Source organism: Chaetodon auriga, chromosome 4, assembly GCF_051107435.1.
Source record: "Chaetodon auriga isolate fChaAug3 chromosome 4, fChaAug3.hap1, whole genome shotgun sequence".
NCBI classification, from domain to species: domain Eukaryota; kingdom Metazoa; phylum Chordata; class Actinopteri; order Chaetodontiformes; family Chaetodontidae; genus Chaetodon; species Chaetodon auriga.
The window spans coordinates 262,501-288,743 of record NC_135077.1 but is presented as its reverse complement, the minus strand read 5'-3'; the positions used below and the strand labels follow the sequence as shown (position 1 = coordinate 288,743).

The 26,243-nt window shown below is 46.6% G+C and overlaps 4 protein-coding genes across 9 annotated transcripts in view; 1 reads left to right on the top strand and 3 right to left on the bottom strand.

Annotated features, from left to right (window-relative positions):
- LOC143319626 (mitogen-activated protein kinase kinase kinase kinase 3-like) overlaps positions 1-26,243 on the bottom strand; it is a 158,724-nt gene that overhangs the window by 4,365 nt on the left and 128,116 nt on the right. The window lies entirely within an intron of this gene.
- On the top strand, positions 643-18,840 carry alg13 (ALG13 UDP-N-acetylglucosaminyltransferase subunit). Its single transcript, XM_076729705.1, has 25 exons — positions 643-762; positions 1,564-1,647; positions 1,989-2,039; positions 2,132-2,178; positions 2,989-3,061; positions 4,174-4,255; positions 4,581-4,746; positions 5,093-5,156; positions 5,741-5,858; positions 6,364-6,428; positions 7,363-7,463; positions 7,727-7,812; positions 9,601-9,868; positions 11,974-12,081; positions 12,620-12,767; positions 13,156-13,327; positions 13,663-13,698; positions 13,786-13,841; positions 15,677-15,745; positions 16,276-16,402; positions 16,533-16,652; positions 17,075-17,115; positions 17,453-17,558; positions 17,922-18,029; positions 18,306-18,840. The coding sequence occupies exons 1-25, from the start codon at positions 643-645 to the stop codon at positions 18,671-18,673; spliced, it is 2,784 nt and encodes a 927-aa protein (XP_076585820.1). The 3' UTR covers positions 18,674-18,840.
- LOC143320200 (protein EOLA1) lies at positions 19,214-21,182 on the bottom strand. 4 transcript variants are annotated; one of them, XM_076729709.1, is made up of 3 exons: positions 21,109-21,182; positions 19,953-20,213; positions 19,214-19,869 (listed from the first exon to the last, which is right to left on the bottom strand). In XM_076729709.1, the coding sequence occupies exons 2-3, from the start codon at positions 20,209-20,211 to the stop codon at positions 19,661-19,663; spliced, it is 468 nt and encodes a 155-aa protein (XP_076585824.1). In that variant the 5' UTR covers positions 20,212-20,213; positions 21,109-21,182; the 3' UTR covers positions 19,214-19,660. The 4 variants fall into 4 exon arrangements, with proteins under 4 accessions (XP_076585824.1, XP_076585825.1, XP_076585823.1 ...); XM_076729710.1 differs by having other exon boundaries at positions 21,105-21,162; XM_076729708.1 differs by having other exon boundaries at positions 20,339-21,155.
- Positions 22,584-26,243, bottom strand: part of LOC143318986 (actin-binding protein WASF3-like) — a 23,794-nt gene continuing 20,134 nt past the window's right edge. For all 3 annotated transcript variants that reach the window (XM_076727536.1, XM_076727537.1, XM_076727535.1), the window contains 2 exons: positions 25,848-26,066; positions 22,584-25,300 (listed from right to left, as the gene is read on the bottom strand). In XM_076727536.1, the coding sequence (XP_076583651.1) occupies positions 25,137-25,300; positions 25,848-26,066 (383 nt within the window). In that variant the 3' untranslated portion in view covers positions 22,584-25,136. The remainder of the gene's footprint in view (positions 25,301-25,847; positions 26,067-26,243) is intronic.

The following is a 26,243-nucleotide window of genomic DNA, read 5'->3' as shown; positions in this document are numbered from 1 at the left end:
GAGACGTTTAGCCAGTGGAGATTTACCGCCACCTGCCGGTCCGCCTGCGAGTCCTCCTGTCAGGAAACTCATGCTATCGTGTCTGACCTAGTCTGGGTCGGGTTGAAAAGGACCTGAGCCCCGGACCTGAGCCCCGGACCTGAGCCCCGGACCTGAGCCCCGCTCACACACTGCTGCAGTTTGATTTTACAGACAAATTACAACAGTAAAATGCTGCTTAACTAATGCGGTAATAGCACGTAGAATAGTGAAGTACGGACATTTTCCTTCATAATGAATACTTTTACTTTGTATTCTTCAGGTACATTTAGATGATTTTAGCTTTGTACTTTTACACTGTGGTTTGTACACTGTCACTGAAGTAAATGATCTTTTAATTCGGTGTTAAATTATTTCTCAGTGTAAGATTTTCTTATATTATTCTCTGTTTGCTGTGAAGTATTCAAACTTCACATTAAACTCCACCTGTCGGATCCTCGGCGGGTCCGTGAACGCCTCAGGCGCGGTGAGCGGGCTCGCGCGCTGATCAGGCCTCATTAAACTCAGGTGTCGCTGTCACGGCGGCGGCGCGAGCTGTGGCGTCTGAACGAGTGAGTTCATCGAGTTTACCGCGAAGGCTGCCGTTCGTGTACCGGCGGAGGGATGCAGAAAGGCCTGAAGAAGTACTTCGTCAACATGGACGAGTTCCTGTGCAGCATCGGACTCTACAGGAAGATGGTGGCCCGGGACGCGTCCAGTCTGTTCCGAGCCGTGTCAGAACAGGTGAGCCGGGCCAAAGGTTCCAGCGGGGAAAAGCTGCAGGGAGAGGCAGGAGAGCGAGGAGAGAGGCCGCCTCTGACCGGGGACAGGAGAGGACAGAGCCGGTCAGAGGTCAGAGGTCAGGCAGAAGCCGTTTGGTGTGAGGGAGCTCCCAAGACTCTGTGTGTGTGTGTGTGTGGGGGGGGGGGTGGGGGGGGGGGGGGGGCTGTTTTTTAGTCACCAGTTAAACTGGTCTCAGGTCTGTCTCGTGGCTTATAAACAGGCTTAAATGAGTTTGAATGAATAGAACACGTGACTTCAGGTGCAGCTGACGTCAGAGAGGTGTAGCAGACAGGCTGAACCTGGACCAGTCACAGATGATGGTATCAGCTCTGTGTGGTGGTTCATCATTTGAGTCTTCTTTAGTGGACCAATCACATGCCACCTACTGTCCTGTTACACCTGTTCCAGTTTGTCCTCACAGTAAACGTTGAATGAATATTCATCGATGACTCAAAAGTCATGTACAATACAGTCCTGCCTTCAGCCAATCACACGCACTCACACCATGGATGGATGGATGCCGGATTTAGGGTTCAGTGACTTTAGCAGCGATGCTGAGGTCAGAGGTCAAACTAGTGGACTAGCTCTTCCTCCTGAGCCTCAGTCATGTGATGAAGAGTATGAACGGTTCACTTCCTGTCAGTGAGCTTCAGTGAGCACATTTAGACATCACACCCAGGAACTGGATTCAGGTCTGACCCTGTCCCTGTGTGTGTGTGTGTGTGTGTGTGTGTGTGTGTGTGTGTGTGTGTGCGCGTGTAGTTGTATTACTCTCAGAACTATCACCAGAGGATCCGTCAGGACTGCGCCAACTTCATGAGAGCCAACAGATGCAACTTTGAGCCGGTGAGTGCTTCCTGTGGGGTGGGGGGTGGGGGGTGGGGCCTTTAGAGTCATTGAGGTCACGTGACTCGTTATGGGCACCTGAGTCCAGGTGTGCAGGGGTGTTAAGCCACCTGGGGAGGGTCTCAGGACTGTGGTGTCGTAGACCACCTCCCCTCTATGGTGATGGTTGCTTCAGTTTGACATGGATGGCTTCTTTCACTCGTCTTTGGTACCATCCGTCTTCATCCTTGTCCTCAGATGAGTGTCCCCTGTCCTTCAGGTGTCAAAGCGTGGAAGCAGGTGTGGAACAGGAACATTGTGATGCTGCAGGCTGTTCTCAGCTCATCTTTTTTCTCTTTCAGTTTGTCGAAGGTTCATTTGAGAAATACCTGGAACGTCTGGAGGACCCGAAGGTGAGCTGCTGTGACCTTTGACCCTTCAGTCCACTGACAGCGGAGCAGTTGTACCAGTGATCAGGAGTAACCGAGTGTGTGTCTGTTTTCAGGAGACTGTGGGTCAGGTGGAGATCAAGGCTCTGTCTCAGCTCTACAGGTGAGCTGAGACTCACCTGCTCGAGTCTGAATGTGGAGTCTGTCAGGTTTTAAATGTGGTGTTTGGTTGTCTGGTGAGGATCTGGATCCACCCTGAACATGTGCTCAGATGACAATGTGACGTATTGATAAAGTTATTTTGTATTGAATGGAAGTTGAACTGTGAGATTCTGACTTTTGGAACTGACCTGAGATCAGCTGATGGGTTGTCCCACAGAGGAGCACCTTCCTCTGACTGCAGATCTCTGATCAGCTGCTACCTGATCCACATTTGTTTGGTAGAGTGAGGAACCAGATCCAAAGCAGACCCAGATCAGAACACATGCTGCTGTCCCTGCAGGGCTGCTTCACGCTGACTTTATGAAGCTCACAAACTCTGAACATAAAACCCAAATCGAACCACTGACTGAAATAGTAACGGTCCAATCAGCAAGCAGCTGATTGTTCCAGCAGGTGTTGAATGTGATCAGACTTTAGTTTGTTTTTGTTTGTTTATTTGTTCATTTATTTTATTTTGATTTGATTTGGTTTGAGTCTGAAACTGAATCCAGATGAATTAAGTTTTTAAATCTGATGTCAAAGTTCAAATATGGTACAAAACTGATGTTTCAAGTGAACCTGTTGCCAGCTAGCTGTTTCCAGTCTTTACACTAACATAAGCTAAGCTAGCTGTTTCCCTCCATGTTTCTAGTCTTTATGCTAAGCTGACCAGCTGCTGGTTGCAGCTTGATGTTGATCACAGACATGACAATGGAATCAATCTAAGTGTGTGTGTGTGTGTGTGTGTGTGTGTGTGTGTGTGTGTGTGTAGGCGTTGTTTCCTGATCTATCGTTACCCTGGGAGACCAGCCACAGTGATCTCAGAGGACGATTTTGTTGACAAGGTGAGGAAGTTCCTGATTGGCTGATCAGCTATGATCATAATACAGTGATCAACAATCACGTTTCAGAGCGTGAGCAGACAAATATGAGACATCAGTAAACATTGTTAAAACCAACATTTAAAAAATACGAGAGTTAAAAAACATGAAGTGGAAGAAAAAACAGACCAGTTAACAGTTAGCAAGACCAACTGTCAACCAATAAAAAATAAGACAGGTGAGTTTAAACCAATAAAGGAAGAGCACTGAAAGCTGAAAGCAGTGCTGCTGAAGGCAGTTTCACCACTTTTCATGGAGACCCTGGAGTGAGCAGACACCTGAGGGTCCAGGTGCTTCATAGCTCACAGGTATATCAGAGCTGCTGTGGACCCCGCAGGACCTCAAAAACAGGTCTCCTTCCTCTAGTTTAACTCTGCCAGCTTCGTCCTGGAGGAGCTGCTGTCCACCGAGACACCTGTGGCATAATCCTCTGAGACGGGGTCTGGGCCTGAGACTGGGTCTGGGTCTGGAAGATAAAGAAAGGTGATGTTTGCTAATAAGAAATAGTTACAGGTGGTGTGTTTGTTGTCCGTGGACGGTTCGTGGACAGTCCGTGGATGGTTCGTGGACGGTTCGTGGACAGTCTGCGGGCAGTTCGTGGACGGTTCGTGGACAATCCGTGGACGGTTCGTGGACAGTCCGTGGATGGTTCGTGGACAATCTGTGGACGGTTCGTGGACGGTTCGTGGACAGTCTGCGGGCAGTTCGTGGACGGTTCGTGGACAATCCGTGGACGGTTCGTGGACAGTCCGTGGATGGTTCGTGGACAATCTGTGGACGGTTCGTGGACAGTCTGCGGGCAGTTCGTGGACAATCCGTGGACGGTTCGTGGACAGTCTGCGGACAGTTCGTGGACAGTCCATGTGAAGCTGCTTTACTGGATCGTGACGAGGACGTCAGGACTGCTGATCGAGTTGTCGTTTCATTGTCAGCGTTACTCACCTTTGACCAGGTGGAATTGGTTTGAAGCTGTGAGACTAAATAACTGATCTGCTGTCAGCTCAAACGGCCGCTCACATGACCTGAAACTGTCCAATGAATTCTGACTGCTGACCGTCATCTTCTGTGTTTCCAAGGTGACGCTGTGTTGCACGATCAACGGTTACTACGACCTCGTTTACCCGAGGAGTTACCTGGCCTCTGCCGCCCTCTGTCAGTGTAAGTACCCTGATTAGTAGATCAGTGTGATTGACAGATTGACAGGTCTCTGACCCACAGCTTCATCTTCATTAACAATAAACTCTGGGTGGGGGGGGGGGCATTTAGAATCTGGTTCAGGTTCAGGGCTGGGCTTTGATGTCGGTTGTGATGGACAAGGTTAGAGGACAGGGACCCCAATGTGTGTGTGTGTGTGTGTGTGCATGCGTGCGCATGTGTGTGTGCGCGCGTGCGCGTGTGTGTGCGTGTGTGTGTGTGTGTGCGTGCGCGTGCGTGTGTGTGCACGTGTGTGCGTGTGTGTGTGTGTGTGTGTGCGCGTGCGCAGCTCTCCTGTACGAGCTGCTTTACACTCAGGTGTTTGGGTTGGAGGAGGTGGAGCTCTGCCAGGCCATGGAGGCCTTTAGGGTCGGAGGTCGTCGCTATAGGAACAGCCCATCAATGTGTAGTGACATCGACATCGGCTATGACACACCTGAGGACCGAGGTCACAGGTACGCCACATGCACACACACGCAGAGGCACAGCTGGTGCCGGCTGTAAAACATGTTAAGAACAGTGACGCGCTGTGATGAAGATGTTCCCCTAAAACAAATCTCAGATGATTGTTCAGAAATCTGCTGTGGAAAAGATAAAATGATGAATCATTGTGACCGTCATCAGCTGGTCCAATGTTGAGATCCTGGTCCAGGTGTGGACCTGAAAGAGGGGCCACTCTTCCTCTGTCCGCTCAGCCTCACCTGCACGATGACATCATGTTATCATCGTGCTTATAGGTGTGTGTGTGTGTGTGTGTGTGTGTGTGTGTGTGTGTATGTGAGTGTTTGTTTTATGCTGCAGGGAGGAGCTGGAGTCGGGTGGAGCTGCTGAGGACAAACCTGGAGCTGCGACAGATGACTCAAAGGTGGGCGGCTGGTGTGAACAGGTGACGCTTCATGATGTCACCTCAGGTGAAAGGCTGGCGGAGTGGTCGAGGTGAACGTGAGTCTCATCAGAATAAGAACCACGTGTAGAAACTGTTTCCTGTTGGTGGATAAAACCAGAAACCGACTGCGTGAGTAAACGATGACATCATGAATCATGCCACTAAATGTCTCTTCAGTGAAGAGCTGAAAACATCAGATCTACGTAGAGGAAGAGGATGAGGAGGCTGTGACCTTCCTCACATGACACTAACAGAAATGTCTGACCTCCATCGACCTTTGACCGCAGCTCTTTGAATGACGTCATCTCGTTGAGTCTCTTCTTCTGTGGTGGTTTAATGGCAGCGACTGAAGAATGAGCGCCACCTGCTGTTTGTCTCTGTCAGCCAATCAGATTCAGACAGCAGGAGTCAGTGTTGTCCAGAATCAACGTATTCATGCGTTCACACGAGATGAAAAGCAGTTTGATCTGTGTAACAAAAGAGAGCGCAAGTTAAACCTGTCAAATAATGAGTCCAACAGAAACACAAGAACCTGAAGCTGAGATCCTGTTTCTATTGGCCAGCCTCCTGCAGAAGCCCCGCCCCCCTCCAGACTGTCTCTGTCTTTCAAAGTGATGAAGTCTCTGGATGGAGAAGTTTACAGAAACCTGGAGTTTGATGTCTGGCAGGACACCTGTAAAGGTAAGGCACACACCTGTCCGAGTCACACAGAGTCCTGACTGAATTTCCAGGTTTATGAAGTTTTCTGTCAATTTGAAACATTGATGAGAAATAAAGTTATTTTGTTACGTTTAGGCTGACGAAGATCACACCCACAGTTTGCATTATAACATTAAGAAATAACGTTGATGTTTGATGGAAACAGACACTTTCTGTCATGAACCAATCGTGACTCGCTGTTCTGAAAGTTGCTGGTTCACTTCCTGCTTGGTGATGAATGACCTTTGACATGAAGGACGATAATCATCCACCTGAGCAGCAGGTAGATTGAGGCTGCTGAACATAACTGTGAACGCACCTGAGGGATGCCAGGAGATGAAGGCATTGATGTTTCAGTTTACAGACAATTCTGTAATCTGATTACTGACAGCAGTGTAATGGAGTTACAGTAATAACCAGGGCGCAGTGACTGGTTCTGATGTGAGATGACTAACGTGTGTTTACTGATGTGGTCTGTGTGTGGCAGAGATGCAGAGGACGGACTACATGGTGTTTGCAGGGAGGCAGTACTTCCTGGGAGACAAGTGTCAGGTAACAAAACTCTCTGGCATCTTTAAAACTCACATCAGTGCAACTGCAGGTATAACACTGCGTCAGGATCAGTGCTGCTGATGGAGACGCAGAGCAGAGTCTCACGTCACCACAGCAGACTGCAGAGCCGAGCTGTAACGTTTGTCCTGATGGTGTTTGTCCTCTGTACGGTGGCCTGTTGAGGACTTCTCAGGCTCAGCTCCTTTCATCAGTCTACAGCTGGACCTCTGCTCTGGGCTGCAGGTTGTAATACAATGTACATGAATGTCTTTGAGACATTTCTTTTGATGCTGTGTTATGATGGAGCATAATTGACATTTCTGTTTTTTGTTTTCTTCTTATTGACTGTGTCAGTATGTGAGTGCCTTAACTTACAGTAAGCATTTTGGTGTCTTGATGGTTTTTGACAAACACCAAGATGTTACTGGAAAACAGTTGAATGAAAATGAGACATCCATCCAGGGCTGGGTTGTGGGAGCTGACACATCTCCTCAGCAACATTTTCCAGCTGCTCCCGGAGGATCCCAAAGTGATGACCAGAAGTTGTACATGGCCAGAAAACCTCCAAAGGAAGGCGCCCAGGAAGATCCTGATAAGATGCCCGAACCACCTCGACGGGCTCCTTTCAGTGTAAAGGAACAGTGGCTCTATTCCAGGTTCCCTATGGATGTCTGAGCTGTTCAGCCTTCCTCTGAAGCTGAAGCCAGACACCCTGTAGAACTAATTTCAGTCACTTGGATCTGCAGTTTCATTCTTTCAGTCACTGTCCAAAGCACAGGACCACAGGTGAAGGTTGGAACGTAGATCGACTGGTAAATTGAAAACTTGGCCTTCCAGCTCCACTCCCTCCTCTCTGGGTCTTGTTTAGGCAGATGAAAGAGATGGTTTAAATCATTGTCAGATGTCTGTGGAGTTACCTGTCTCTGTGTTTCAGGTGCGCCTGGAGCCAAAGGGGAAGTACTACAATGCCTTCATCCAGGAAGTAGGACCACAGTCATCAGCTGTCACAGTCTTCATCGAGGAGCTGGGAGAGAAGTAACACACACACAACCTAAACCTGACACTAAGTTTAACCTAAAACAAAGTCTGAACTCTCAAACAACCCTTTGAACAAGTGAGGAATGACCTTGAATTTCAGCTGATCCCCCACAAAGAAGACTAGCAACTGTTTCAGCAAGACGTTCTCACAGTTTTGGTTTTGCATCATCTCATTGTCAAGTTGACAGATTTTGAGTTGAACTTTGAGCCTCAGCCTGCAGTTAAGACACCAGTTTAACCTTTCCCTCTGTGTGTGTCAGACACCTGGTTCCTCTGACTGATCTGAAACCAGTGAATCCAGTTCCTGCCTGGAACGTTGCCGCTCCAACTAGAAAAGGAGATCTGGGTACTGTCGGAACATATTTGGTGTTTTTTTTTCTTCATTGTAAATATTCAGAAACAAATTCAGTGTGTCCATATATTGCTTATATTTGTTTCTTTTTGTCTTTGTCTCCCTGAGTGTAACAGTTGAAGGCCAAATACCTTTCACTGACCCACCACAACATTTCACTGACCTACTGTAACATTTCACTGACCTACTGTAACATCTCCCTGACCTACTGTAACATTTCACTGACTTACTGTAACATCTCCCTGACCTACTGTAACATTTCACTGACCTACTGTAACATCTCCCTGACTTACTGTAACATTTCACTGACCTACTGTAACATTTCCCTGACCTACTGTAACATCTCCCTGACCTACTGTAACATTTCACTGACCTACTGTAACATTTCCCTGACCTACTGTAACATTTCACTGACCTACTGTAACATCTCCCTGACCTACTGTAACATCTCCCTGACCTACTGTAACATTTCACTGACCTACTGTAACATCTCCCTGACCTACTGTAACATCTCCCTGACCTACTGTAACATTTCACTGACCTACTGTAACATTTCCCTGACCTACTGTAACATCTCCCTGACCTACTGTAACATTTCACTGACCTACTGTAACATCTCCCTGACCTACTGTAACATCTCCCTGACCTACTGTAACATTTCACTGACCTACTGTAACATCTCCCTGACCTACTGTAACATCTCCCTGACCTACTGTAACATCTCCCTGACCTACTGTAACATTTCCCTGACCTACTGTAACATCTCCCTGACCTACTGTAACATTTCACTGACCTACTGTAACATCTCCCTGACCTACTGTAACATCTCCCTGACTTACTGTAACATTTCACTGACCTACTGTAACATTTCACTGACTTAATGTAACATCTCCCTGACCTACTGTAACATTTCACTGACCTACTGTAACATTTCCCTGACCTACTGTAACATCTCCCTGACCTACTGTAACATCTCCCTGACCTACTGTAACATTTCACTGACCTACTGTAACATCTCCCTGACCTACTGTAACATTTCACTGACCTACTGTAACATCTCCCTGACCTACTGTAACATCTCCCTGACTTACTGTAACATTTCACTGACCTACTGTAACATTTCACTGACTTACTGTAACATCTCCCTGACCTACTGTAACATTTCCCTGACCTACTGTAACATCTCCCTGACTTACTGTAACATTTCACTGACCTACTGTAACATTTCACTGACTTACTGTAACATTTCACTGACCTACCGTAACATTTCACTGACTTACTGTAACATTTCACTGACCTACTGTAACATTTCACTGACTTACTGTAACATTTCACTGACCTACTGTAACATTTCACTGACTTACTGTAACATCTCCCTGACCTACTGTAACATTTCCCTGACCTACTGTAACATCTCCCTGACTTACTGTAACATTTCACTGACCTACTGTAACATCTCCCTGATCTACTGTAACATTTCACTGACCTACTGTAACATCTCCCTGACCTACTGTAACATTTCACTGACCTACTGTAACATCTCCCTGACCTACTGTAACATTTCACTGACCTACTGTAACATCTCCCTCGCTTACCGTAACATCTCCCTGACCTACCATAACGTCATCCTGACCTACTGTAACATCTCCCTGACCTACCATAACGTCATCCTGACCTACTGTAACATTTCACTGACCTACCATAACATGCCCATCTTACTACTGAAGTGTCTTCCTGACTGTCTTCCTGTCTTCTGTCCTTGCCTCTTTCTGTTTCTGTCAGACTTGGACTCTCGTGGTCAACGTCATCACCGCCATCGTTACTTCAGGAAGTCTCGGGGCAGCAGTGGAGTGAAGGGGGCAGAACTTCTGATGCCGCTGCCATCTTATGGAGGCCCGGCCCCCTCCGGTCTGCCCCCCCGCTTCCAGCCAGCAGGTCACCCCCGCCCACCACCTCCCCCATCTCCAGGAACCATGACTTACGACCCCTACGCCCCCCCACACCACCACCCGTCCGCCACAGCTAGACCTCCTCGCTACGGAGCATCCAGGTGGGACTTTATACTTAACAAACACATGTCTTACTTATTGGAACTCCTGTATCCAAACAGTGGTGTTAGAGTTGTCAAACACAGTTACACCTTCCATCTTCACTGACAGCTTCTGTTAAGTCAACAACAGGCAGACAGACCAGAGTCTTGTTATTTCTAAGAACTGAGACCTGACAGCAAGTTCAGAGTTGAAGACAACAATAGACAGAACAACTGCTGCAACACACAGTGGTCAAGTGAGCTGTTGTTCATGAAAACCCAGTCGAGGGATTTTGAAGTGCATCTATCTGAGCTGTTACAGTATCGATGTACCTTCATCAGGAATACACCTGTTGACACTGACCGCAGTGTTTTGCAGCAGTTGTTCTGTCCACTATGTCTTGAACTCTGAACTTATCAGGACTCAGTTGTGTAAAATAACAAACCTGTGGTCTGTCTGTTGTTGACCTAACAGGAGCTGTCAGTCAAGGTACAAGGAGGTCCATCTGGATGCACCTGCTTTGAAAGTGACCTATCCTAAGAAGGCCAGGCCCTCTCTTGGTTTCCGGCCCCAGTTTGTCTAAAGTCTGGTCGATTCATGTGAGCACAACTGAACTTAGAGTTAACCTGTGAGAGTATTCATTGTGGTAGAATTTGTTTATGCAACATGCACTGCTAATTCGTGAAAGTGTTTGGACAGTAAGCATCCTGCCATTGGCACTCACCAAGCAGAAACTCTAGCATGGTGGTTCTGTGCACTTGTATTCAGCCCCCCTGGACTTTTCTGCATTTTGCAGCATTGGAAGGTGGAATTCTAAGGTTGGGTTCTTGGGTTAACATGTAACATGCTTTGAGGGTGCAGAATATTTTTTGTTACAACACAAACAACAATCAAAATGGAAACACACCAATCTGTTGGATGCACAAGTATTTGGTCGATAACTGATAGATCCACCTTCTTTTGAGGCGTCTCCACCAGCCTCACATCTGCACTCTGCAGTTTTTACTCATTCTTCTTCACCAAGTCGTTCCAGCTCAGTCAGTCTAGAAGAGACTGAACAGCAGCTTTCAAGTCTCGCCATAGATTCTCAGTGTCTGTCTGTCTGTCTCTCTGTCTGTCTGTCTCTCTGTCTGTCTGTCTGTCTCTCTCTCTCTCTGTCTCTCTCTCTCTCTGTCTGTCTCTGTCTGTGGACTTGTTGTCCTGTTCATCAGCTTTATAGTTTCATGTTGCTTTATTCTCAGTTTGCTCTCAGCAGTTATATAATAATAATAATAATAATGCTATGATTGGTTAGCATTTTGCTAACGTTGACGTGATCGTTAGCTTGTTCTACCTGCAGAGGTTTGATGTTTGCGCTTTAGCTCAAGTCTGGACAAAACAATGAATGGGAGTCCAGCTAAATACTGGCTAACAGCCAGGACTGCGTTACTTTGCCAGCATTGTCTGTCGAAACACAATGCTGCACTGTTACAGTAAACTAGACCAGTGGTTCCCAACCTGGGTCCACGCCCCCCACTGGGGGGCACCAGAGGTTGCAGGGGGTGCGCAAAATTTTGTCTGCGCTGAGGTTGTGAGGTTACCAAAATTACATTTGTGCACATTAAATTTATAAAATCCCAATTACACACCCAACTGGATAATCAAAACTCTGTATAATCCAAAATCAAACATATTTTTGCTCCACATTTAAATTCATTAAGCTATTTATTACCTCTGACCTTTTATTTTTGCAAATAAAAGTTTGTAATTAATCACTTCATTCTTTTAGTGCGTGTATGCAGCTACGAGTTGGGGCTGGGGGGGCCTGGCTTGTCTTGGACACAAGCAAAGGGGGGCTTCAAGGAAAAAGGTTGGGAACCACTGAACTAGACCATGCGGTCGCTCACAGTGGGTGTCATTAGCCTCGTTAAAGAGTTCACTTCTTATTACTTTGACAGCAACTCAGACATGATGAGAGAAACTGATTAGAGCCAGTGGCCCCTAATAATCCAGACTGTGTGTGTGTGTGTGTGTGTGTGTGTGTGTGTGTGTGTGTGTGTGCATGCCTGCGTGTGTGCTTGTGTGCGTGTGTGTGTGTCCATGTCCATGTCCGTCCGTCCACACCTGTCTCATGGATTCTGGTCAGAAGCTCCACCCGTTTCCTGAACCGTCACCTGATTGGTCCACAGTTGACGTTTTACCAGCCTAGCAGACGGTATTACCATGACTACGAGAACTACGCCTTCAGGTCCCGGTAAACACAAACACTTGTGGCTGCATCTTTTCCACTGGTTGAAGTTTCTTCTGTCAGATTTATGTCTCTAATCATGTTGATTCATGTCAAGAGTTTTGATTCAGTGATTCATTTTGCGTTAGTCTTCGAACCAGAGTGACTGAATCACTGTTTTGATTGACACATAATTCTGTATGTAATTAGAATTCTAAATGATTATTGTTTATTATTTGTTTAATAAGATGCAGAATATTAACATACACGACTCAAGGTAACAAAATACAGTAATACAAAACGAACAAAGTCAACTGAATGTACACTTTTATATCAATAGATCCAAACAGCATGTCAGTATTTGACACCTCCAGCTGATCTTCAGACCACTTTGTGTGGAATCAAGAACATGTTTGGCTTTGGTGCCCCTAGTGGAGCAGCAGCCTCTGGCAGCAGAGCTCACCTGTCGTAGATTCTGTGGGCGCTTCACTCGGCTGAAGAAACCAGCAGTGAAGGAACGATCGTCACGCTGCTGTTTCTGCTTTATTTGTTGTCGCTTGCTCAGTCGCAGTCGGCGTCAGCTGGCGGCTCTGAATAAAGACTGCCAGTTTGGTTTCTCTGCGGAGGCGGTGGAGGAGCCGACCGATCTGGACCCAACCATCACGTATTACCAGCTGGACGACGCCAGCGATGCCGTCTTCCCTCCACTGCCGGTGAGAAATCCAAAACTACGAGAGCCAGATGATTCAATAAAGCATCAGACAGAAAACAGTAGATAAATGCAATCCACTGAGTGGTTCCTGAATGCAACGTGCATGGAGTGTCCATGACCTGAATGCATCGTGGCGACTGTTGTGTGTACCAGTTTCAGGACAGGTGAATGGATGAATGAATGCACAGGTGTATGCGTGCACACAAGCACAGGCAGGAATGTAGATAAATATCAGCATATTAATCCTGCATGTCGCCTTGACTCCCTGACGGGTAAACGATGATTAACACACCTCTGACCTGGTCCTGGTAACTCTGGTTAACAGCATGCTGGACTATGGTACAGTAAACATTTACCATGTGCGTAACATGATCTGCCTCTTCCCTCAGGGTCAGACTGTGGCACCACCCCCAACCATGGGAGCCCCGCCCCCTCCGCCTGGCCCCTCCTACAGGGTTCAGAGAGGCTCGGGGCCCCTCCCCCCAGCACCTCCACCTGGAAACACACCTGTGTGTTCATCAGAGGAGGACCAGGAGGACACGAGCACTGTGGAGGACCAGGGTGAGCTGAAACACTTTGAGTAGCATGAACCGTCAGGTATCAGTCATGGCCGTGAGTCACCTGAGCGGTCTGATTTCTGATCACTCAGCTGCTCCACTCTGTTCTCTAACAGAGTTTATTTACTCCGTCATTCTGCTCTCGTCTTCTTACCATCACAGCACTTCATGTTTCACATTAAAAGCCTTCCAGCACCTCCGGGAGCAAAATCCCCCACTCCTTTTATTGTGGAAGCCCCTCCAGGAAGTGTCCAGTTTCAGTGATGAGTGCTGACTTGTGAGGCCTCTTTTAGTTGTTCTGTAAACATCTGACATGATTCATGTGTGTGTTTCTATCAGCTGAGTACACAGAGGAGTACATCTACATGACTCAAGGTCAGTAACCTGATGTGGCTGTAGAGTGTCCAGAGTTCAGCATCTGAAGACAGGAAGTGGCTGAAGTCTGAGTGTGAACTGTTTCAGATCAGAGCTACCAGACCTCAGGTGTTTACACTGCTGCTGAGCCCCCCACCAACCAGGTAACACAGCTGACCTCTGATCTGCTGTATGTTACAGATCAACTGTTCACCGATTCCTCCAGCACGAACCAAATGTGGGTGATTGTAGGAACCAGCTGGTAACCTGTCAGAGGTAGAACCAGATATCTGTAAAGGAGTCTGGTTTTTAGCTGGTGGAGTACAAGTGAAGGAAGGGTTGAAACTCTTAAACTGAAACTGTTAAATGTGGAAATCATTATGGAATATATTCTAGAGATGGGAAGAAATGGAGGGACATCGTGGACAAAGAGCGGCGTGTCATCAGCATACAGAGAAATGCTGATGATACATTTGGTGTCATTTATAGTAGTAAATGTAGCGTCATGCGGACTTAACCTTACTAAAACGCACCCATGTGTAATAGTTGCTGAGGAAAGGTGCAGGTGTGATGATCAGGTCAGATCAGGCTTTTCAGGGTTCTCAAAAACACTTCACAAAGAAAAAATAAATAAATAATGAAGTTAGGGCTGGGCGATATGGCCTAAAATAAAATCTCTGATTTTTTTTTCACAAAAAACTCGATTTATGATTTTTTTCCTGGTTTGGTGTATTTTTGAATCTTGTAATAACCCATGTACAGCACTTTTAATTAGAAGAGCTTTAAATGATCAAAATAGTATTATTGTGGATGAGGATAAATGATGGACTACAAAAACATTATTAATTATTTGACTTGTCGTTAAATTTTTACCAATGGCGTTGTGCAGTTTGTGTCCAAAGCACTGGAGGTTGGGCCACTCGTTCACTCTCACAGCTCTGATGACGTTGGTGCCGCTGTCAGTAGTCACACATGTTAGGTGATGCTCGGACAAGTTCCAGGATCCGAGGGCGTCCTTCAGTCCCTGGGCAATAAGCTTGCCTTTGTGATCCTCTGGAAAATACGCTGTTTGGAGGCAAATACTCCGCAGGGCCCAGTCGTTGTTGATAAAGTGCACCGTTAAACTCATGCATGGCTGCATGGTTCGATTGGACCACATGTCTGTCGTTGCAGAATAAAACGACACCCCCTCCAGCTCTCGACTGATCTTCTCACGAGTCCTGTTGTACAGGTGGGGCAAGGCAACTTCAGCAAAATGCTTGCAGCTAGGTAGCATGTACCTGGGGTCTGTAGTTTTCAGCAAGTGGATAAACCCAGTCTTTTCTACCGTATATATGGGTACCATATCCTTAGCGATGTGCAAAGCGACCGCTTCGGTGATTGTTCTCCATCGTGCCCCTTTCTTATCATACGTGGTGCCTTGGGTAAATGATTCCTCCACAGTAAGTTGCTTTTTAGCGGGAGTGTGTTGGTCGTAGCGGTCTTGTTCCCCTCGTAAAGAGTGGCATTTCTCCCGCTCGGCGGGATGCCTCTGTTTTAGATGCTGGAATAAGTTCATTGTGCTGCTGCCTTTTGCTGCTATGGGCTTCAGACAAACTTTGCAGCGTGCAGTCACCTGTTCCACGTCTGTTGCTGCAAACCCAAACCAGTTCCATACCACTGACGATACTATTCCTTTCCTGGGAACAAACTTCTCGCTCTCATTAGCAGTAGCCATGTTGCTGCTGTGTGTGTGTGCATTTCTACGAAAGAAACAAAAGGGGAGGGGGGAGGGAGCTCCTGGCTACGGAAGCCTGGGGGGCAAAAGGCGTGTCGTAGCAAGAGGAGAAAAAAACTCGAATTTTTTATTTTTTAAATCGTCCACAACAAAAAATTCGAAGTAATGGAAAAACTCGATATATCGCCCAGGCCTAAATGAAGTAATAAGGACTAAAAGAAAATATGATGAAGAGGGAGGGGACAAAGAGGGTCTGTTTTATGTCTTCTCTTATTGTGAAAGGACGAGCAGGAAGGAGGTACTGCTGACTCTCCGTCGAGACCAGAGATGAACTACAGCTACACCCAGCAGGTAGTGAACAGAATGACCACAGTGAAGGTGCTTTCAGACAGCGACTGGTCCACGTTGACCATCTGTGTTTTAGACACTACGAACATCCTGTATCATCACAGGCCGAACAGAGGACGCCATAAGACGTTTCATTGATCTGTTGCTGCTGATCGATCATTCAGTGGACACTACCATCAGATCCTCCATCCTTTCCCTCTCTGTAGTTTCTGTCGTTGCCATGACGCCATGACTCCAAATGAGGACGCAAACAGCTGCGCAGCCGCTCGCTGTCTGAAAACACCTCCGTCATCATCAGTTCTGAGATTTACTTATTAGGCCGCTCATGACGTTATGCCAAGGCGCCAGTCAGACGCTGAACATCAGCTTACAACAAATGAAAACTCATTAGAACTCATTAAAACACATTAAAACTCAGCAGCCATGTTTGAGTCACGGAATGATTCAGTCACTGATTGGCTGGCAGCGTTCATCACTAATATTACTCTGTGTGTGTGTGTGTGTGTGTGTGTGTGTGTGTGTGTGTGTTTCAGGTAGTGAAGCCATCAGCAGTCATCTGCTCTTCACCCTCCTCTTCCTCGTCCTCACCCTCTTCTCCATCGTCATGTGTACCTGCAGCTGCTCACCTGCCACTAGCCCCACACACACAGACACGGTCAGGTGCGCGTGCCCGCACACACACACACACACACACACACACACACACACACACACACACACACACACACACACACACACACAAGAACTGTCCGACTAATGCAAGGGGAATTTTTTTTTTTTTTGTCCGTAGTTGCCATGGCAATCCCAGCTGCCTCTCCCTGGTTGGTTAATGAGTTGGGTGAGGCTGTGTGTACCCTGGTAGCTCCGCCTCCGTACTCCTATGACCCTAACGGCAGTGACTTACCCAGAGGTCAGAGGTCAACCAGAGTAAACATGCTGTAATTTCGGGTTCAGACTGTCCAGGCGCTCCGTCTCAGATCAGCTCATTATACAGTCATAGGCTCCCGACCAATCACAGCTCGCTATTTTTCACGACCTGCGTGACGATGCTAGAGACAGATTTCCTGGAACAAGAACGTAAGCAAAACATGCTTACCTTGTTTCCGGGTCTGTGCTCCCATTGGTCAGTGTCATGTCCTAGAAGGTCCTGACCCCTTGTGGTCGGTCGTCGTCCACTCTGACTGACCGAGAACCTGGTCTGAACCCGACGTTCCACTTCATGCTGCAGCTTCCTGTTTCACACCGATCTGTTTGGTGTGTGTGTGTGTGTGTGTGTGTGTGTGTGTGTGTGTGTGTGTGTGTGTGTGCGTGCGTGTGTGTGAGCGAGCGCAGACTGCAGAGTCCTCCAGTATTACTTCAACTTAGGAGTCCAGGTGAGTCATGACAGCTTTGAATGAAACATGATGCCATCATGGTGCAGGTTGGAGGGGGTCCGTCTCCCTGGGACGGAGCATCCAAACACCTGCGATGTCCTTCTCTGTGAAGTCCCACCCACTTTACCTGTTGAGAAAAGCATCAGTTACATGTGTCAGTGGTGGATGATGAGATCTTTGTCCAGACTCGTACGCTGAGTCGTGTTGTTGTCAGTGATTGTAAAGAAATCAAAGTGTCAGGTCATGTCGTTCAGACACCTGTCCGTCAGGTTATCATGCTCTAAAAGGTGTGTGAGCTGCAGGTGTACTCTTCTCTAACCTGCTACCCCAACCACAGTGGTACCATCAGCAGCAGCAGCAGGTGTACCCCCCCACCTCACCGGAGGCTCCATACTCCTACCAGCACTACACCCCCTACCTGAGCCAGGAGCCCGCCCTGCATGGTAAGACCCACACCCGCTCTGGTTGGCTGGTGGGCGATATAGAGCTGTTATTTCATTGGCTGCAGGTCTCAGCTCCAGCCACCAATCAGCAGCCTCCTCAGCTGCAGTTCCTGTAACGTCCACCAAGTGCTGCTGGAATTACAGCCGGTGCAGCTTTCCACAATAAGAGTGCTGTTAGATTTTCACAATAAGAGCTTTATTGAGCTAACTTCATTAACCAGTTAATGAGTTAGTGTCTGAATGAGTTAGTGTCTGAATGAGGTGATGAGTGCATTTACATGAACAAACCTGCAGACCTAATAAGGCGTAGAACCTGTCCTTCCTGTGGACCGTCTGACCCCATCCATGCTCTTCTGCCCCCAGCTGCCCCTCCTTCATACCCTGAGACCGCTCGAGGCCCCCATCAGGCCTCTTCCTCCTACCCAGAGTCCACCAGGGCAGGAGACGGACAGACAGACGGACACAGCAGCGGTCAGTAATCATGACTGTTGTCTTATCGTCGTTGTCCTACAGCTGCACAGTAAATAGTCCTCCACAGAATTATTATCATCATCATCATCACGATGGACAGGTTTTAAAAAGGACACTTTTTTCACTCCACACATCATCAAACACTAACGGCTTTATTCTACTTTTACAAACATGAATTCAACCTGAAAAAAGTTCATTTCACAGATGAAAATGAAACAGAAGAGTCGTCTCTCACATTGATTGAAAAGTGATTTGTCTTGTCTCCTTCATCATCAGGCCCCGCCCCCTCAGTGGAAGGCTCCTCCCCCCAAAGCTCCACCCCATCCTCTGCTCTCCTGTACCCAGATCAAATGGCCCCTCCCCCACTTCTGCACATGTCATATGAGGCTCCCCCTCCGCCCACTTACTTGCCCTCCAGCCCTCATCCTCCCCTTCCTCATCCTGCTCATCCTCACCCCGCCCACCTCCCCCATCACTCCTCCTATCACCCCTGCCTCCCCCCATCCGCCCACTGGGGGGCAGTACAGACCGGAGGCCATGCCCCCCGACTCTACTGCCCCATCGCCAACCCCGCCCACGTCGGTTACATCACGGCGCCGCCCCCCCACCACACAGCCACACACTACCTGCCCCCCGCCATCTGACAAACCTCAAAACTCCAGCGGGCCTCACTCATCAGAAAACCTTGTATCTCACGTGGAAGTTTTCCAGATGACAGAACTGAAAAGTAAAATGAGGAAATTTATGTTAGAAAATGGAAAGTGAGCTTTTGGCATCGAGGTTTTCCTGCGTTAGCATGTTAGCTTCTCACTGAATAGAGTGCTACCAGTTTCATTTTTATTTTCTTTGAAAAAGTGCCAAAAGTTTTTGTTTACAACAGTGAAAGCACACGAGCCTCAGTCACTTCCTGTTTGAAGCGTTAGGTTGTTTGGACGTTTGTGAAGTCCAGTGTTAATTGTTCAGCTCGTTAAAGTAGGACTGTCTGACAGAATCCATGATGTTTATCTTCAGTTTTTCACTCTTCAGCTGGCCAATCAAAGGGAGGGGGCGGGGCTGCAGGCTGCACATGGTCAGCCTCTGTTTGCTGATGATGGGATGTGTTTGTGTTGTTACTGGGTGAATAAAGTCAATAAAGTTGGTGTTTGATCAGCAGAGGATGTTTTCTCTGTCCCCATCAGTGACGACGGTCACATGACCACCTGACCTTTAACTTCCTGCTCTGTTTTCTGCTGTTTGTATAATGAATGATCTGCATAATGTTACCAGCTGACGACACCTGTTCACTCATTCACTGGACCGAGTCTGTTTCATTTAAACGGCCTGAAGTAACGACAGAAGCTTCATTTATTCATGCATTTATTCATCATTCATCCAACCAGAACGTCTACAGTGACACAAACGTCAACGTTGGTCGAGCCTTTGAGGTGAACAGCAGACTGGCATCCTCCAAAACCCTGATCTTAACCAGGACTCGAGTTCACGTTCATGGACTCAGGAAACCAGAACCAGAGCCATCCTTCAGATCGCTGAAGGCTCGCGTCTGGAAACATCATTAGCATGTTAGCAGGCTAACACGCCGACGGTCATCACGACTCCTCATAATCAGCCCGTCGTGACTTCTGTCATCGTTGTCATGGTAACAGCTCGGCAGGGATCTCCACTGTCCAGAGGTCGCGACCTCCTCGGACGCTCAGCGGCTCCTTCAGCCAGCGAGGGTTGGACAGGTGAGTCAGGTGTTTCTCCTGCAGACCAATCAGAACGGCCGACCGCTCCAGGTGCTGCAGCTCCTCCCCCTGCAGGGAGGCAGGGCACAGCCAGGTCCCTCCCACATCCACCAACCCTGAAAGTGATTTCCACAAGTGATGCCTTCAGGTACACCTCAAATTATCAGGAATATCAGAAGAAACTGACATAATTTCCCACCTGCCACCACCCCGCGGCCGAACCTCTCTCCGGACTCCAGGACTGCTTGGATCTGAGCCTGGTTCATTCCTAGCGGGCCGCTCAGCACCGCCCTCCACTCCTCCCCCTCCCAGTCCCGCTGGGCGATGTGGACCGCCAGGGTCTGGTTCTCCAGTGGGGCCAACACGGGCCTCCAGCGGCTCTCCACCGTCTTCATCCCGTCCAGGACCAGACCGGCGTACGGCTGCCGAAACGACAGGCAACACACCTGCACTGACATGTCTGCGAAACCAACGCACCCCAGAATGAGTACAGTGAAGGCGGACTTAAAGAAACGTCAGAAGTTCATCTACAGAAGAAGAAAGACTGCAGACGGTCTCATTCAAAGCAGCAGCGGGTAAATTTACCTTTCACTTCCTTCACTAAAACTTTTCCAGGATTTCCACGAATTAGTCTTTTGTTAAGTCGTATTAATTCATGGTCTTAGTCAACACGAGACGTTCATTTCGGATTTCTTTGAAAGGAGTTTGGTGAAAAATTAAGTCTGAATTTGAAGGAAGTTGGTGCTGCGTGCTTGTGAATTATTTCAGTAACAAAAACTTCAGTTTGAGCATTAAAAGTCATTCATTTCATTTCTTTCCGGCAGTAATTCACAGCAGAAGAATCTCGAATCTCACTTCTTATTTTATGTGAATGATGTTGGTGCCGATTGGAGCTGAAGACTAAAACTAAAGAGGTAAACGTTAATTTGCCACAATTTTGAATGGAGTTTGGCATATAAATAATCCGTTAACAAGTCAGTTCTGCCCGCATGTGACTTCCGACAATTAATAAACCAAACCGAATAATAAAGTGGTAAATCTGTTATCTTGTCCACTAATTAGAGACAGAGACTTTAACTGCACTGCGCTTCTGTTCATTCCTCTTAATCAAAGAAAAAAGTGGCTCCGTTTTCTATCCGGTGGAGCGTGCTGACACAATAATTTGCCATTTTTTGACTGGAGTTTGGTTTGAAGCGCTCTCCCTGTAGGACGGAGGGCAGAATATCTGCAGAGACGGAAACTTTAGTTTATCTCCAATCATATCTACAATTTAGTCAAAGTGTAAAAACTCGAAATCTCGTAAAATCTCGTTCCAATCCGAGCTGGCAGACCGAAAGTCGTCCTGACTCACGTACGGACTCCGCCGCTCGTTCAGCTGCTTTCACCGCTTCCGCTTCGTAGTGATGGGTCGTACCGTGCCGACGCTTCGGAGCGTGTGTCGAGAAATCCCGGAAGTTTTTAGTGAAGCGTGTATCGACGCTTGTGTCGTTTAGGGCGACTGACGTCACTGGTGACGTTTGAAGCCTCGCTGGTTCAGGAATTGGTATCGGCGCGATTTACGAGCATATATATACACAATGGATTCGTGCTAGTGTTGGCGGTTTGTTGGTCTGTGTGTGACACAGAGGAGCGTTTTGCTGGAGCCTGTGACAAAGAGAAAGTTTCCCCGTGTGGAAACATTCTGATCTGATCTCCCCCCAGTAAAATAAATCCACTTTCAGTAACAGAACACGTGTTGTATGTTTCTTATGCAGTGTACTATTCGTCACTGTCTTTTAATTCAAGGTGAAGTGTTTGCTGTGTGCTAAAGAACAACAACACCTCATCCATGCTGAGGCCTTTTTGTGCTTTGCATTTAGTTTCTGAATAAAATGAATGAAGTCCTTACGTTGACCAATCAAATTCACTGCCCTGTTCATGGTCACAGCACGTCCACGGCCCCTTACCTGTTAAACACTTTGAACACAGCTGTTCTCCTGTCATCATGAGTTATTGAAACATTGACAAAATGATTTACTGATAAACATCTGACAAGTCATATCAGATTCCATTGGATTGCCATGTTACATACCCACAATACACTAAACAAAAATCTAAATTTTATTGATATGAATGAATACATGAACGATACCTGAAATGCATTTATTAAGATGATTTGATTTCTTTTTCTGGAAGTCATTCCCATGGCTGCACTGTTGCCGGCCAGTCTTAAGTGTATTACAAATTGATAAAATTCCAATTTCCTATAGTTTATACTCCGAAGCGTCGGCACGGTGCGACCCATCACCACCTGTAATACATCTGGCTGTTTAAGCGTCTTTGAGCAGCAGAGGGTTTGTGTGCACGTGAAGCCTCGAGAAATGAACCTTTTTGTGAACCTTTTGGCTGGAAGGCTTCGAGAAGCTTCATCTGGCCATCACTACCTCTTTGAGCTTCGTTTCTTCTTCTGCGTTAAATTAGCTGCAGCTCAAAGTCTCTCCGGGGCTCTTCTGACAGGTGAGGTGGGTTCCCCTGGTTACCATGGTGATCTAGACGACACTGACGTCACGTTTACTTTGTCAAATTTTACAATTAAAAATATTAAATACCGAAGCTTTGAATGATTTCTTATTGTACAGAGTGAAAGTAAAGCAAACGCTGCAAACGTTTAATTCTGGAAAAACCTAGGAACAAACTCAGTGACGTCGGCAGGTCAGTCACTGACCTCTGACCTCTGACCTGCTCTAAATGTGATCATTTTTGTTTCGTCGCATTTCTGAAACAGTAAAATGAATCCTTCAGATGAAGATGGGCCGAGATCTCGTCCTCACTGAATGAACTGAATCCAAAATACTGTGATTTATTTTTAATATCACAAAACTAAGAAAACATCAAAGAAAAACGGCCAACAGCTCGTTTTGGTCAATAAAGTTTTCTCTTTTGAAGACAGAATATTTCACAGCTTCTTTTTTATAATTCTTATCTTTTCCACCAACATGCAAATGACAGAGCATAAACACACAGCACAGATCAATAACCCATAAATCAATAATCTGTACAACAACGCACGGACGGCACAGGACAGGAAGGACACGCCCCTTTTCTCTCTTTCTCTGACATCATCAGCGGTAGCGATGACGTCACAGACATGGATGAAACAGTTATAGCTTTTTTGTCAGAGGGCGCCGTTTACTGGATGACGTTATCACTTTCTGTTTTTACAGATAAACTATGATGTCATAACTTCAGTCATTAATATTGTGCGACACGCTGATGTCACATGCATTAATTAACGATGAAAAGCAGCATGTGACTGAAAGTCTTTCTCTTCACTCAGCAGGAAACACAAAGAAGAAACAACCAAGTTCACAAAATAATAACAAAACGCATCGACAAGTCACTGAAGTCACCGAAATTCACCCAAAATAAATAACAAATAAAAAGTGTGAAATCACGTTTAATAGCAAAAATAAACTGAAAATAAAAATAAAACAATTCGACAAAAAGAGACCAGAAACAATGTCTGTAATATTATCGTGAACTGAAATCAAAAATAAAGATCAAATGAAACACGTGTGAAATAAAACAAATCTTAAACGTTTGAAGTTCTTTCAGACCAAATGTTTTGATCTCCGATCAGAAACAGCTGATCTGAGCTCAGTCTGACTTTCACCAAAACACACAATTCATCAGAAACATCTGGAGGGCAACGGTCCAATCAAGTTTAACGGTTTGACGTCAGACCGAGCGCCACCTGCTGGACGACCTCCTGCTCACAGTCCGTCCACCAATCAGTCATCAGCGTCATTTTACCAGCTTCTGGTTAAAATACCAAAGATTTACGACGCACAGCTGCTCTGAACTGAAGCTTTGGTGACTCGTTTGACAGACTGGATGAAAGACGCCGACGTGGCCTGAACAGCCAGCAGGGGGCGACTGCACTGCTCACAAGAGGAAGTCTGCGGGAAAACTTGATTTGTATATTTGAGATTTGAGATTTATGACATCAGTGAACAGTTTCTGAGCGAGTTTATGCTTTCAGTCAATAGTTTCACGTCTTCTTCAACACAGCATGATGAAATAAAGTAAAAGTACTGATACCACAGTGTAGAAATACACGGTTGACTGAAGAAAAGCACCAAAAGGAGAAGTACTCTTCACACAGGTTCATTTCAGATTAATTATTGATCAGAAGTATTGATGCATTAATGTTGCAGGTGGAGCTAATTTGAACAACTTCAAATACTGCTGGGTCGTTTATTTTACAGTATAAAAATGCTCCAACATTTATTAGCAGAGTAAAAAGCACAATATTTACCTGGAAATACTCAAGCACAGTACAAGTAACTCAGATTTGAGTGAAGTACAGCACTTGAGCACTTAGTTACTTTCCACCACTGGAGATGGCTGTAAGCACGTTTTGTTTTCAGCTTATTTTTTGTAATTAATATCACAGTTAACAAGGAATTTTGGATGCACCTTGCTAACCAAGATAGCTAGCATTAGCTGATAACTTCGCTCCATCCTCTCGTCCGAATTCTGGTCACTTCTTGTTCCAAAAAACCAAGATGGCAGCAGCCAAAATGCCAAACTCGAAGCTTCAGAAAGAATTCAACCAATGGGTGGCGTCACAGTGGCTACGTCCACTTCTCTATACATCTACGGATTTAACATTTTAACTATCAAACGTAAATCAGGAGCTCAGGTGTTGAGGACAATCTGTTAGATTTAATCACCACATCTAAGTCTGTCATTGTCCGCTCTGCTGTGGCTGCAGGTGCGTTTTTATGGATATTTGGAACTTGCGATCTTCTTTAATTGAATTGCAATTATCTAAGTACATTAACTAGCATTTTATGTAGTATACACAAATTTGCAACGTGTACTCATTGAGCTGCGAATACAAACGTGTAGAAAATTGTCGTCTACGTCAGCCTTTGTTTGCAGCTACGCACACAGATGAATGTGTGTCAGGTGATTTTCATCGTACAGTGACGAACACTTCGCGATGCCCTCGCTGACTGAAACGCTGAGACAGGATCAGGAAAGAAGTCTCACTCTGGACTAAATGTTGGACTACAGTCAGGCTCCGCCTCCAGCACGTTGAAAATAATGAACACATTGTTTTTTGATGAGAATAATTAACTAATAAAATTCACTAATTACAAGACAGTAATAAAGTAAAATAATCAACGAGTTTCCTCTTCTCTATGTATTTTTCCAGACTGTTTTTCTTGAAGGAAAATCTTTTGTCATTCTTTCCAGCGGGTTCTCGTCCCTCCAAAACGGATCTAGTGATTGTATCGATGTTTCACTTCCTGTTTAGGGTGTGGCTCGGTCAGGACTGATCTGGGGTCTGTCTTTATGTTGATGTTGAAGCATCAGACCGAGCTTCTTCCTCTCCTCAGTCGGACCACTCCTGGTCCTCCGGTTCAGACTCCTCCTCCGATTCACTGTACTCCACTGCGATGCGTCGCGAAAGGATGGTGGCGACATCGTTTCCTGCGGGCTCTCGTTTCTTGGCCTCCTCCTGCTCACGCTGCTCCTGAACCTTCCTCAGCTGGATCCCTGCAGACCAGGACAAACCAGAATCTCAACATACCAAACGACAGGACAGTTTGTGACTCTGGCTCTACAAGTTCTAGATGACCTCCAGAGACAAACAGGCTAAGCTATGCCTAGTTAGCCATTGAGCTAAAGCTAACAGCTGACGGTGAACAACCTGTGGCTCTCAGTATACAAACACCACAAACATTTGTACATGCAGGTAATCACACAGGTAATCACAGCTATCGCCACAGCCAGCTTATCACTGGATGTTCTATGAGACGACAGAGTCCATCGTTAGCAGCGAGAGGACTAGCCATTAGCCATTAGCAACCACCCGTCAGACATTCGACATGTGCACTGATGTGCATCATGTCCTGAGTTTCTGTGAATGCCACGTCACTGGAAGCTGCGCTAGGCTAACAGTTTCCCCCTGCCTACAATCTTTTAGCTAAGCTAGGCTAAACATACTCTAGAAATGTCTCTGTGATGGAGACACAGAGGTGAAGCTCCTGACGGAGCAGTAACAGCAGACATCCAACGCCATAAAGTCAGTTTGACAGCTGACCTCTGCGAATGGCGGCCAGCAGGTCGCTGCGGGCGTCGTTCATCGGCACGTTCGGCCCACCCGGTGGTTTCCTGTTGTCCGTCACCGGGGGCAACGGGGGCGCAGCAGTGGCCGAGGGCGGGGCCTGGCCCCCAGGCCGGGAGGGGGAGGGGACATAATTGGCTGGTGGAGGTGGGGGAGGGGAGGGGCTGTAGGGGCGAGAGAGGACGACAGTTCCACCTAAAGACAAAAGACATGTTTTTATGTTTTCAACCAGACAGGTATTTCAAACAAATGAAGTACAAACAACAAATGTACTTCATACATACTTCAGGCATACTTCATATATAATTCATATATATACTTCACATATACTTCATACATATACTCTGTCCGTATCGCTGTAGTTTATGAGGC

Excerpts from the sequence above, each read along its gene's own strand:
- LOC143320200 (XM_076729707.1), bottom strand. The coding sequence starts at position 20,708 with ATGCCAAACTCCATTCAAAATTGTGGCAAATTAACGTTTACCTCTTTA. Across the intron at positions 20,214-20,608 it reads TCATTCACATAAAATAAGAA|ACATGTCAGTGCAGGTGTGT; the intron begins GTGAGATTCGAG and ends TTGGTTTCGCAG. Across the intron at positions 19,870-19,952 it reads CGGCCGCGGGGTGGTGGCAG|GGTTGGTGGATGTGGGAGGG; the intron begins GTGGGAAATTAT and ends AATCACTTTCAG.
- alg13 (XM_076729705.1), top strand. The coding sequence starts at position 643 with ATGCAGAAAGGCCTGAAGAAGTACTTCGTCAACATGGACGAGTTCCTG. Across the intron at positions 3,062-4,173 it reads AGGACGATTTTGTTGACAAG|GTGACGCTGTGTTGCACGAT; the intron begins GTGAGGAAGTTC and ends TGTGTTTCCAAG. Across the intron at positions 17,116-17,452 it reads ACTTCAACTTAGGAGTCCAG|TGGTACCATCAGCAGCAGCA; the intron begins GTGAGTCATGAC and ends CCCCAACCACAG.